The sequence below is a fragment of the Podarcis bocagei genome, assembly GCF_964188305.1.
Source record: "Podarcis bocagei genome assembly, chromosome: 4".
In the NCBI taxonomy this organism is placed as follows: Eukaryota; Metazoa; Chordata; class Lepidosauria; order Squamata; family Lacertidae; genus Podarcis; species Podarcis bocagei.
Window position 1 is genome coordinate 39,834,252 of NC_138128.1, and position 12,564 is coordinate 39,846,815.

General features: G+C 50.3%; 1 protein-coding gene across 1 annotated transcript; it reads right to left on the reverse strand.

Moving 5' to 3' along the window:
- Window positions 1-8,888: 8,888 nt before the first annotated feature.
- Window positions 8,889-11,647, reverse strand: SOX14 (SRY-box transcription factor 14). The gene has a single exon (XM_081192144.1). It carries the CDS (start codon window positions 10,898-10,900, stop codon window positions 10,178-10,180), a length of 723 nt encoding a protein of 240 aa, XP_081048270.1. The 5' UTR covers window positions 10,901-11,647; the 3' UTR covers window positions 8,889-10,177.
- Window positions 11,648-12,564: the final 917 nt, after the last annotated feature.

Below are 12,564 nucleotides of genomic sequence, written 5' to 3' on the forward strand. Positions count from 1 at the left end.
GGGGTGCTTATACCATACATATTTCTATATTGAGAATGAGTATTCGTAAAGGTGAATCAATTTCATAAACAGTATATGAATGAATGCAACTGATTCAACTTCAGCAGTGCTCATTCTCTCTAGAGGGGGGGATGTGTGTTTGTGTGTGTTAGTTTCCCCAAGGGTAGAAATGGTCTCATCTTTACCTACTTCAGCCCATGATTTTTATTTTTTTTTAAGTGGGAACTTCATTGTATATTCTGGAAAAGTATATTGGTTGGGAAGCTTTAACAGAGCTAAGGAGTATGTGCAAGGAGTGAGAAACTAAATTGATGGATGGATGGTTAAATGAATATAAATGAACTGATACCTTTACAGGAAAATAACATTTCTTTTCTTTTTTTTATTCTATAGATCAGTGGGTTTTGTATCTGTAATTCTTTCATATCAGCAAAGAGGAAATAAACTCCCATGTAAATCATTTCCCCCCACCTGGAAGCATATTAAAACCGTGCCATTTTTTTTTCTTTTAAGCAGTGGCCCCCCTCCCCCACCATTTGCTTATCAGTTCATCCACCATTACATTTTAAATGAAATTGCAAGGAACCCCCCTCCCTTTCCCTCCCCTAAATTCTAGGCTGATGTAGGAAAGTCAGAAGCATACTTTTCTTGCTTTAGAATACTGACCTAGATTCAATTACAGATAGACCAGGAAGGGAGGGTGACACCTTACCGTTCCTCTTTTAAAAATTAGAGGTGGGGGGGTGGGAAGGGAAATGCCTCTTCCGCCTATACCACATACGACAATTCCCCACCCCGCAAAACACACCCCAAATGGATAAGCAATCTGTTTATTTCGTGACAGGGGCTTGGTCCAAACCGGGGTGAAACACACCGCGGTGTTCCTATGCGGGAATCCTGGGGAATAAGCGATTCTATCATCCTATCGTGCGCTTCGCTCTCCGACTCTCGCGGTGGGTCCTGCCGGAGCGTCGTGGGGAGGGAGAGGCAAGCGGTGCCTACAAGAAAAGAGCCACACTGGCTTGACAGCTACCGCCAAACAAATATCAGCCTCATTACACTAAAAAAAAAAACCCTCTTTTTTTGAGCAGCCAGAAGGACGCTTTGAAGCCCAGGATTTGGAAACTGCTTTTCCTCTCACTGTCTCCCCACCCGCGCTCCGCCCGAGCCTCGCTTCCTCTGAAATACTTACAAGGAGGGGACAACGCTGTGATCCTTGCTTATTGACTTTTATCACTAAATTAGGCATATAAATGACCTGAAAGCGGTGGCTGCCGTATTAAATTAAAAGGGGAGGGGGAATAAAGAACAATTACCCCCCTCTCTCTTCTTTTTTTTCTTTTCCCCCCGTCCCCTCCCCACCCCCTCCATCCTCCCTGCTCTGATCTCAGCCTGAAAGGAGGCCTGGGCGAGATAAGGAGAGATTGGATTCCTCTTCCAGAACAGCTCTGCTGCTTAAATAAAATAGACCAGAGAGAGAGAGGGAGAGGTTTTGCATCTCCGGTCCATCCGGATGAGATACAGCGGCGCAGGGGGGGGGGGGTGCGGATCTGAATGAAATGTCTGGCGGTTTGTTAGAACGCTTTTTAAACTTCTTTTAAAAATTAATAAAAATAAAAGCAATGAAGTGGGGGAAGCATTTTGGGCGGTGAAGCCAACGCTTCTCCCGTCGAAATATATCCGCCTTTTTGCACGTTTTTTAAAGAAGCGCATCTCCGTTTGAAGGCACACAAATGATCCAGAGCTTCTCAGAATCAGGAGCCGCTCCAGGCATTCGGGACTTCCTCTTCCACCTTCTCTCCATGGCCAAAGAGAGGTGTTGAGAGTCTGTCTGCCATGGGGTACCTCCTGGCTGCTAAGCAAGGTAGGATTGCTGGAAGGGGGATTGAGAGAGAGAGGGGCAGGCTTGGTTATTTCAAAGAGCCAGAGATCTGGCCAGCTTTAGGAAGCGATGTTCAGGGGCGCGGGAATTGGGGGTGAGAGAGAATATAATCTTAATATTCAGCTCAATGGAGTATCCTTATAATTTATAGCCACCAAGATAAGGCTGGAGGATATAATAATAATAATAATAAATCGGAAGACGTCTCTTCTCTTTCTCCTCCGCTCTCCCCCTCCCCACCAGCCCCACAACCCCACTCCCAACCCTCGGTATTGAATTGCACCTTGGGCAACAGTGCAGAGTCCAGAATCTTAACTTCGCTCAACATATGTTTCCAGCAGATAAGTAAACAATCTGGACGTGAAATGAAAATTTTAATTAATGCAGTAATGCTATTACACCTCAAGTGTGCAAATCCCATTGCATTGCAGTGTGACAATGGGCTGGGCGGGGGGGAGGGGGCGGACCACAAAGCCCAGACAAGGGAGCGCACGCGAGCCCCATCCGGAGATGAGCGCTCGACGCTTCTGCGCCGGAGTGCCAATTGGGTGCAGACGACGACGCTGGAATCCGGCGTGCACGTTCGCTCCTCTTTCCCTCTCCTTGGCGCCGCCTGATCCCTTTCTTTCTTTCTTTCTTTCTTTCTTTCTTTCTTTCTTTCTTTCTTTCTTTCTTTCTCTCTCTCTCTCTCTCTCTCTCTCTCTCTCTCTCCTTCCACACCCGTTGAGGAGCTTCTTTTTCCGTGCGCAGGTTTAAAATTTGGCAACAGGAGCAGTCTTTCCTTCGCGGCCCCTTCTAGTCCCTCAAACTTTTTGGAATGTGATCTTCCCCTCCTCGGAACTTGCACGTTATTTCTTGCTTAGCTGGTTCAAAGGAGGCGTGCTCGGCCCTAATGAAGTATATTGGGTGATTTGTCCTAATAAAAAAAAATTAAGAAAAATAAAAAGAAGAAAGCAGGATTGGCTCTTGCCTTTGATGTGCTTATAAAACAGACCGAACCGAAGCCAAGGCGTGTGAAAGAAGAAAGAGAGGAAGATGCTATTAAAACACAAACGTTTTAAAAGGCAGATGAAGACCTAGCAGGAGAAACCGTAAACTCCAGAGAGATCAAACGCCTCTGCAGCTTGCTTGGGGACCGCATCGCTCCCGAATTGAAAAGCAAACGACTAGCCGGCAAGGCTTAACCGATTCCCACGGGATCTGCGGGGAAAGGCCTCCACCCGCCCACCCCAGGGCCCCACTCTGAGAATCTCCTCCATCCCGGCTACGGGGTCGCCTCTGCGTCCCCTTCCCTCATTTTCGCCCCATCCCTTCGAAGACTGGGAGCTGTGCCACTAAAACTTTGCTTCTCCATCCTCCACCCGCTTCTCAACCCATCTGTCTCCCTTGCTGTTATTTTTCTCCTCCTCAACCATCTCCTCCGTCCCGACAATCTCCCCTCTCGAGTGGTAGGAAGGCCACGAGTCTGGCCTTCTTGAAACCGACGGCCAGGGACTTGAACCCATTTCAATCTCCTGACCTTTGCGATTAACTAGCCCACTTTCGCTGGTCTAGTCAATTTCACAAACCCAGAATTTCACACCCACACAAACAGCAACTTTTCCTACATTTCTTTTTTAAGCAAATCCCAAAGGGAGTCTAACGAAGCCAGCTTGGCGCATCGCCTCGCCAAGGAAAGGCCTTGGAGGAGTTGTGGGCCAGAGTTCCTCCTTGGGCTGAAGGGCCCCGGGTGCGCCTGAGAGGTTGCGTTGCCTTGGCGCAGCTCGTCCACGTCGCCAGGCGTCGCTTTCCACCCCACACATCCTCCTCCACCCCTCCCCAAGAGACTCCTGCAGGTAGCATGCGAGCTCCCACCTAGCTCGGAGGCAGCAGCTGCCGGGAATCTGCGTCGATCGCGGTCTGGCGATGCGGCGGAGAACGTGTTCTTACCTGCGCAACTTTCCTCCGCCGCTTTGAAGCTGCTCCGCCAGATGTTCCGTACAAGATGCAGCTCGATAAGCGACGGCTCGCTGCGTCTGCCGAGCTGACAGCTCCAAATCGAGAGCCCCTTTCGGCAAGGAGGGGCGGCGGCGCGGGTGCATTCGTTTTGGGGTTATTTCTCGGAGTCTCGTTTCCAGAAGGGTCTCCATCGTCTTCCTCCTCCCCCACCTTTTTTTTGGTATTGTTTTTTGTTTTTTTTAGACATTGACGTTGCTTTAAAAATACTTTCCTGGGCTAGAGAATGAAGATGATGTTACTGATTTCCCGGTTCCCTTTTTAAAAAAAAAACAACAAGCAAAAACCCAGTACAATGAAGGAAATTTAGCGAGAAGGAGACGGAGGGAGGGGGGCAGGGATTAAAAATACATTTTTAAAACCGCACTGTCAAATCACAACCTGGGATCTGTTTGATCTCCCAGAGTCCCTTTGAATGCCTTTGATAGTCCTCGGCGGCGAATTTCCGCCCTTATTATCACCAATCAGCAGAAATCAGTAATAGCTCTCCGAGACTTCTTAATGTGTCCTTTCAAAGGAAAGTTTCCAGCACGTCCGTGGCCTCGCTCGTTTAATCCCCTCCGCAGCAAAGTTGGCCAAGAATCCAGCGTTTCCATCTGCAACTAAATGAGGGGGCGCTTCTTTTGCGCGCGCGCACCCCCCACTTTCCCCCTGGCTGGAGTTTGAGAGGGGTGGCCTTTGGAGAGGATTAGGAAAAAGTATAAATAGTGGGAGTCAGTGAAGTTTACAGCTAGCTAAGAATAGCTTCTTTCCTTCCTGAAAGGAGGGAAATGGATTAAGAACTTCCAGCCCCGCCCGCCTTCAAAGGGGAGCTTATTTGAAATCAATGATTTGTGGACGAGGAAGACCAGATCCTCAGTCCACTTCATCAAGGTTGCTTGAATATATAGCGCGATCTTATAACACCGCAATCTATAATCGTTGAGACCTAGAGAGGATTTTGTTGCCGGTTAGAATGGGCTGCGCATTGGACCCTGGCGGTGTAACCCTAAACGTGTTTACTCGGGAGTAAATCCGGCTGCGTTCAAGCGGATTTGCTCCCAGGTTCGCGTCCCTTGGCAAGCAAACAGGTTTGAGGATCGGGTGCCACTCCCCCTGCTGTCAATCGGGCTGGCCTTTCACTCCTCAACTCTCTTACTGGGAAGGAAGGGCCCGTTGGTTTCAGCGGGACTGCCTTCCAAAGAATCACACTGAGATTTCTTTTGGAAGACAGGGGAGGGTGTACCAATCGTGTCCACTTGTTGAGCGACCGCATTGTTCCCAAACCCCAGAGTTGAGTAGCGGTTCAAAACTCCAGCACCAGCCAGGTGTGCGCACGTTCGCCCAGCAGAATCCTAGGCCGATCATTAAAAATGAAATAAAATCTCTCCGCCTGATTCCCCAATCTCCCTCCTCTCCAGCTGTGTGGGTCCATCTCCATCATCTCTCCAGCTGACCAGTAGGGGCTGGGCACGGTGAGCACCCCAGACAACCCAAACTCAGAGAGAGGGGGGGGGGACTGAGGTCTAAATGGAATCCTCTTGCCTTCCCCTGCTCTTTGGGAAGCGCACGGAAGGCGTGGTGTCTCCTAACCCCCGCAGCCTTTTGTTTAATGATTTTATTGAAAGAAGGAGACAGTTGTGGCGAAACAGGTTTGACAAGGAGTTCGTTCTCTCCCTTTAGGGAATAGTTCTCGCTCTCTCTCGCGCCTTCTTTTGCAATTCTTTTGACATCAAAGTCGGTAATCGGTTCATTTCGGTGTCATGGCGATTATTTAATATTTTTATCTCTACACGCACCTGCAAACGAAGGAGCCGGATAGAGGTGGTAATTTGGCGGAGGAATGAGGAAATGTTGCAAGGGGCGGGGCGAGGGGGACAAGCGATGAAGTTTCAAGACAGTCCTAAAGTTTTGCCCTGTTGGCTTTCGTCTGGATTTCTGTTGAGAGGAAAGTAATCACACAAACTTCCGCGCGTCAATTTCTGTGGCGTCTAGAACACAAATAAGGATAACAATGCGCAAACTTTCGAATCACACAGGACTCTTCATAGAGCAGAGTGGAAACTACCCAGCATCAACTCGGCAAAATCGTTAGATTGTAGTAAATATGGGCAGGAGCTGTGTATTCCGTGGAGCTCCTGGTGTTGAGTTAACCTTGAAAATACATAATAAAATAGAAGGAGGGGTGACCTGGGGTGCTGAAATATTTAGCAGCTCTAGCTCCGTGTGGACATGACATCCTAACATCTATCGTTGAAATCAAAACAGAATTTCGCAAAATGAATATGTTTAAAAGGCGAGTTTGCGCAGTGGAATATGTAACCTTGCTCAGTCGGCACCGTTTTACATTCCCCTTGACGAAGAGTCCTGTGTGACCCAAAAGTTCCAGGAGAAAGATCCTGCGAGAAGAAAAATCGGTCCCTCCCCTCTCCTGCTTTGCATTCCCTTGAGGCGACGCGGCAACCACTAGGTAAATCTCAGCATCACATATCGACTACACGATGACCACAGTAGCGACAGCATTTTACAAAACCAACCAACCTATTTATTTGAGAGGCCGCGTTGGTGGTGATGGTGCAGTATAATCTATCTGTCTGTCTATCTATCTATCTATCTATCTATCATCTATCTATCTATCTATCTATCTATCTATTTATTTATTTATTTCCCAGAGAAGCACAAATCCACACACACGCAACTCCATTTTGCCAAACAGCCAAGTTGCCCCTGGGACCATCACCTCTTAATGTCCTCTCCATCTCGCACTTTCAAGTCAACGCTGTAACCAAACGGAGGAGTCCAGCCAGCCCGTTGCGTTAGCGCCCAGGAAGGGAACCCAGGAGACCGAGTCTCCAGCGCACAACCCCCTCCCCCGCGCCCAGGCCTTTCTCCGTGGGGCTTCTGGCGCCCCCGTCCCAGCCCTCCGGACTCCCTTCCCCAAATCTCCAGAGGAGGAGACAGCTGACGGCAGCCCTCCCGCCTGTACCTGTGAGGGCAGCGTTAAGACTAATCTAGCTAGATGTTAAAGGACGCTGAGCTATGAGTGTTATCAGAGGGCCTGACAGCAACTGTCAACTGGGGTTAAATCAGCCCGGGCGCGCAGCTCCTCCGCCTCCGCTGTGGGGTCCATTCATTGCGGCTTGCCTCGGAGTGTCCCCTCGCAACTGTGCCTCTGATTGTCGCCTCCGAGTCAAGCCAGGTCTTAATTGTGCCCATTTGTAAGTGGGCTCTCTCTCTCTCTCCCTTTTTGTCATGCTAAACAAGCGTGGTTCAGCCATTCTAACCTCGCCTTTCAAAGCTTTTCTCCTCGGCTCTTTTGTTTACCTTCGCCTGATCTCTCATTTATTTATCTATCTATTCTTCCTCTGCTTACCCTGCCATTCAGGTCCCGTGTATGTTAATTGTGTTATGCCATTTAATTCTAACAGCGGTCTCCAAAGAGCACTTAATGAGAAAAACATCTACAACATGGATCACGTTGGCTATTCAGCTTAGCCAGATGGACAACTGCTACTTCTTCTCTCTCTCTCGCCCTCCCCACCTCACGCCCCCCCCCCGTCTTTTCTTTCTATCCTCCCCTCCTTCCCCCTTTAATGAAAAATCCTTTTCTGGACAAAAGGAGAGACCTGATGAATAGGGGCGCCAAACACTGTTAATTGTTTGGGACAAGATGCTAATCTGCCCTGCTCCAGCCTCCCTTCCGAGATGTTTCTTCCTCTTTCCAGGCTTGCGCCCTCTGATTTGGGATATTGGGGGGGGGGCAGTGAAATGTGGAAACGTGGGCAAGGAAGGTGGTGGAAATTGGGAGTGGGGGCGCTTTTGAGGCACTCCTGGACCCTCACTCAGCAGAGGGGCCAAGAGGGACCCGAGGACAACAGAGCTGTCTCACCACATTTGGAAAGAAGTGAAGTCCTACATTTTGCCATCGATAGAGCGGAGGTCATCAAATCATCAGGTCTGGAGTCTACATTAAATGATCCCGGGACCTGGGAAACGAGGGCAAAGTGGGCGGTGGTTGCAATACGGGCAGAGGGACGAAGAAACGGAATTTCTAGAGGCCGAGAAGCCCCACAAACTGCCGTTAGTTCAGCCGGAAGGGATTCTGCACATTCTCAGAAGCGCTCTTCTTTTCCTACATTTTACTAGGCAGGGAGACGGGGCTAAGGCGAATTCCTTCGGCCTATCCCAGCTGTTTTGTGCCGCCTCGCTTTTGGAAAGCTAGAGCCGCGCCAAGACATAATCGCTTAGCTGCTTAAGTTTGGGGGTCAATATTTGGGTACCTCCAACATTTCGAGAACTTGATCAGTTCTTTTCAGGCCTGAAGCAAAATATAGACCAGTCCGTCTGAGTTTCACTGTTCCTTTTCCTTCCTGCACCACCCTTTAAATCTCTTTCCTTCCTAATCCTAAACAAGGTGAGACTTATTCCTTTGCCACTCAACCAGACTGCAAATCCTATACCTGAGAATAGGCCCCACCGAACACAACGGGACCTAACTGCTGAGTAAACGGTAAACCTGTAACCGATTGCCCTGTTTTAAACCGGTTCAGTCTCTTAAAACACTGCTGCAAGGCAGGCTGTGGTTCGACGAGCACTTAATTAGGAGTAAGCCCACTGAATGCACGGGAGATCACTCGCAGTAAATATGCAAACAGAGTGTCATTAAAGACTCCCCTTAGCACAAGCATTTGCGTGTTTACTCAAAAGTCGCCCCCACTCTGTGTTCGATGGAGCTTACACTAGGGTTGCGGCCTCAGAGCGGCCCAGAGGACAGATCGCTAGCTGGGGACATCGCTGAGTGGCCGAGAGCCAGTCATTGTCTCTGACTGAACCTCAGTTTCCCAATCTGTAAAATAGGAAGAGTTGGTTTTGAGAGAGAGTGAGAGAGAATATAGCATTATACACGCCCCTGGGCCTTAGAGGCAGAGGAACCCAGAAATCGAAATAAATAAATGGATGGGTGGATGGGTGGACTGGTGGATGGATGGAAATGAGTTTGACAAGCTATGGGCACGATCTCCCTGGAAGTTCGTCCACGGCAGGAAAGATTGAGCAACTGCTTTCGCTACCCACAAAAACCCAGTTCATTTTAATAGAGCGTAAGCAGGATAATTTCCCGGAAGATTGTGCCCAGATCTTTAAAAATCTTCGAGCTTTCAGGACGATATTAGAAATTGTTTGTATCCTGACCCTACTTTCTGCAGTATTTGCAGGCCCTACCACACCGCCAAGACGCAGGTAGACTTGGCCAGCTTCCTCGCTGTCTAGAAGGTTTTGTTTTGTGTGGATCGAGACTGGATTCACAAGCACATAACTGACGTGTTCGACGACAGATTGTCTTTATTCAAAATGTCTTTGTTCAGCAAATGAACAGAATTAACGAGGTAAAATCCTTCTGGATACAATTCTTCCCCCAATACATTGTTAAAACATATTTAAATTACCACCGTGTTATTCATTTTTTTAAATTTTATTTTCCATTAAAAAAACAATTCTACTGCCTGACTTCATATCTGACATTCTGTCTAAAAGTAAACTTAGGTCTACTTGCACTGATTCACACAAATTGAAGGACTATCTGTTTTAAATTAAGCAAACACTATCATACCATGTTTGAAATATAAACGTTTTTCACCCTTTTTTAATATCTCTGAAGAGCTTCTTTTTTAATCTTTTTGACATGAAAAGCAATTTTAGCTATTAGTGCTGGATGGTAAAATATAGATATATAGATATATATAACACAGCTAACTCTTGTTTTTTAATGTGCAAAAAAAGGAAATCGTTAAGTCAGAATACTTCCGGGATTTTAGGAATTCAAGTCCGATTCACATCCGTTCATATAAACTCATAGACATTGAGATAATAAATAAAAAAGAAAATCATCATCATCAAAGATGTTTTGGCCTTTCGGCCAAAAAAGGGCAATTAAAAGTTTGACACATTTACAATTCTTACAAGTTTCGGGGCCCCTCGGAGCCCCAAGTGCAGAAAGAAAAATACCTTTTGTGTGTTTGTTTTTGGATTCGACTACAAAGTCTCGGAGTCTCCCCATCCCCGCCCTCCCACCCTCGGAAAAAGTCGAGTCTTAAAAGTCTTTCCCCAGGTGAAATCAGGTCTCCGGGACATCTCTCCCGCGCTCAGGTGGCTTTCGCTTAGGCTCTTAAAATATCTCTGTTTCTGAAGTCTCGTCAAATATCACATGCACCACGGAGAGGTTCCGATTCCACCGGCAAGCCAAGGCTATGGCGACGTGGGGGTTTCCAGGCCGCCTGCCCTATGTGGGGCTGTCAATGATGGGAGCTTGCCGGGGGGGGGGGGTTACATGGCTGCGGCGTGCGCTGACGAGTAGGGGTCTATTCCAGTCTTGGTCATGCCTGGGAATAATATGTAGGCCACGGGAGGCTGCAAACTGGACGTCGACCAAGCCGTACAGTTACAGGGCACCACGTAGCCGGGGTTGGTGGGCGACGGGTGGGTGTGGGTGTGCTGGCTGGGGCAACTCAAGGTGCCAAAGGCCCCGTTCTGGTATCCCAAGGTGGAGGCGTAGGGCAAGGTGCTGGTGGCCAAGGTGTGGGGCACCTCGGTCATCTTCTGGATGGCGCTGGAGCTGAACTGGCTGGGGTCAAGTAAGGAGTAGGGCGCGGAGGTGGGGGGCAGGAAAGCCCTCGCCTTCTCCGGGGAGCCGAGCAGAGAGTCCGTGGCTGCCACGGGGAGCCCGGCCGCCTTGAGGGGGTCAGTGTCTCCGAGGTAAGGCAAAGGGAAGACATACCTGTCCTTCTTGAGGAGGTTCTTGGGCTTGCGACGGGGCCGGTACTTGTAGTCGGGGTGCTCCTTCATGTGCTGGGCGCGCAGCCTCTTGGCTTCGTCGATGTAAGGGCGCTTCTCGGCTTCCGACAGCAGCTTCCACTCGGCGCCCAGGCGCTTGCTAATCTCCGAGTTGTGCATTTTAGGGTTTTCCTGGGCCATCTTCCGACGCTGGCCCCGGGACCACACCATGAAGGCGTTCATGGGGCGCTTGATGTGGTCGGAAGGTTTGGACATGGTGGTGTGCCGGACGGACGCCTCGTCGAGCAGCCCAACCGCCGCCAGCTGTCCCCAGCCCCGCGCACCTGGCTCCGCTTCGCCGCCTCCTCCTGCCTTCCAGCCAAGGCGACCCCCCACCACGCTCAGCTGATCATACCAGTTCTCCGGGCGATCCAGTCCCCGCCGAGGTACCCCGATGGATGGCTGGGGAGCGGGGAGGGGAGGAGAGGAGAGAAGCGGAGCGAGCGAGCAAGCAGCAGGGAGAGGAGGAGGCAGCCGCAGGGCGAAGGAGCCCGAGGAGCGAGGCCAAAGGCAATCCACGGGCGCCTAGTCCGCCGGCGAGCGAGCGCGCTCTCTCCCTCTCTCCAGAGGATTGCCAGGGGGGGTCCCCTCGACGGCCCTGGAACCGGGGATCGGTGGCGACGCGGAGGGTGTCTGGCTCGGCTGGCAAGGGACTGAGGACAAGGAGCGGACTCGGAGCCAAAAGCGGGGAAGTTCAAAGGCGAGGCTGTTCGGGACGGCGCGCAAGCTTGACGGAGCGGCGAGTAGGGCGTTCACTCCCTTCACCTGATCGCCCAATCAGCGGCCAGAGAAAGAGCGAGCGAGAGAGAACGAATACCTTCGGAAGAGAGAGAGCGGGAGAAAGAGGAAAAAAGAGGAGGGGGAGAAGGAGGGGAGAGGGCAGAAATCACTAAAGACACAGGATTAAAGGGGCCGCTTTTGTTAGACGGCGCGCTAATAGCAGCAGCCAATAAAACTCCGCCCATCCCCTCGTTTTAGGGCGGAGTGGGTGAAAAGAGCTCTTTTGAGCGGGGGGGGGGGATGGCAGAGTGGTGGCAATCCTCTCCCTAATTTGGGGAGTGGGGTCCAAACAAACGGAGTAAATTTGTCAATGGGGCAAGAGCACGAGCCAAGGACAAGGGTATCCTTGTTAATGTTCCCCCCCCCCCTTGTGTTCGACCCCACCAGAAAAGCACCAGGTCTGGCTGGAAAGAGAGATGGGGGGGCGGAGGGAGAGAGAAATGACAGGCGACTGGGGGGCGCGTGCGATTGTTTGAAAAGCAAAAGTGAGCAGAGCCGCGCGAAGGTCGCCAGGCGTCTCTCTCCAGCTTCCCCTCTTGCCCCGCAAGGAGTTGGGCCGAGCCGGGGAGAGCCTGGCAAATGCCGACCTGGAGAAACGGGGCTGAGCTGTGAGGCGGGGAGAGTGGAAGGACGAAGCTGGATCCATATGCATTAAGGGGGTCTGGCACTTCGATGGGGTGGACGGGAGTGGAACAGGATAGACCTAAACTTCCAGCGCTATTTGGAGTTCATTTTTATACCAAAAGTCAATACGTACTTTATGGAGGCGAAAATCTACAGAGCCTCAAAGAGCACGAGTTCTGCCCGACTTAAGTGAACTGGGCTAGGAGGGGACTCTGGACGGGGCGGGCGCGGCGAGGAAGACGTTTGTCCCCTGCGCTTTGGTGACGATGCCCTTTTGTGATGCGCTCTCTCATTCTTCTCCTCTGCTTTAAATCTAAGCCTTTCTCTGTCCTGGGGTTTTTGTTGTTGCATTTGGGGGGGTAACTATTAAAAGATTGGCTTCTAAAGAGAACAAAATACCCACAGGAGCTCTCCCTCCCTCCCTCCTCTCTCCCCTCCACGCCTGTTTTCTTTGAATAATTGCTGCCTAACGCAAA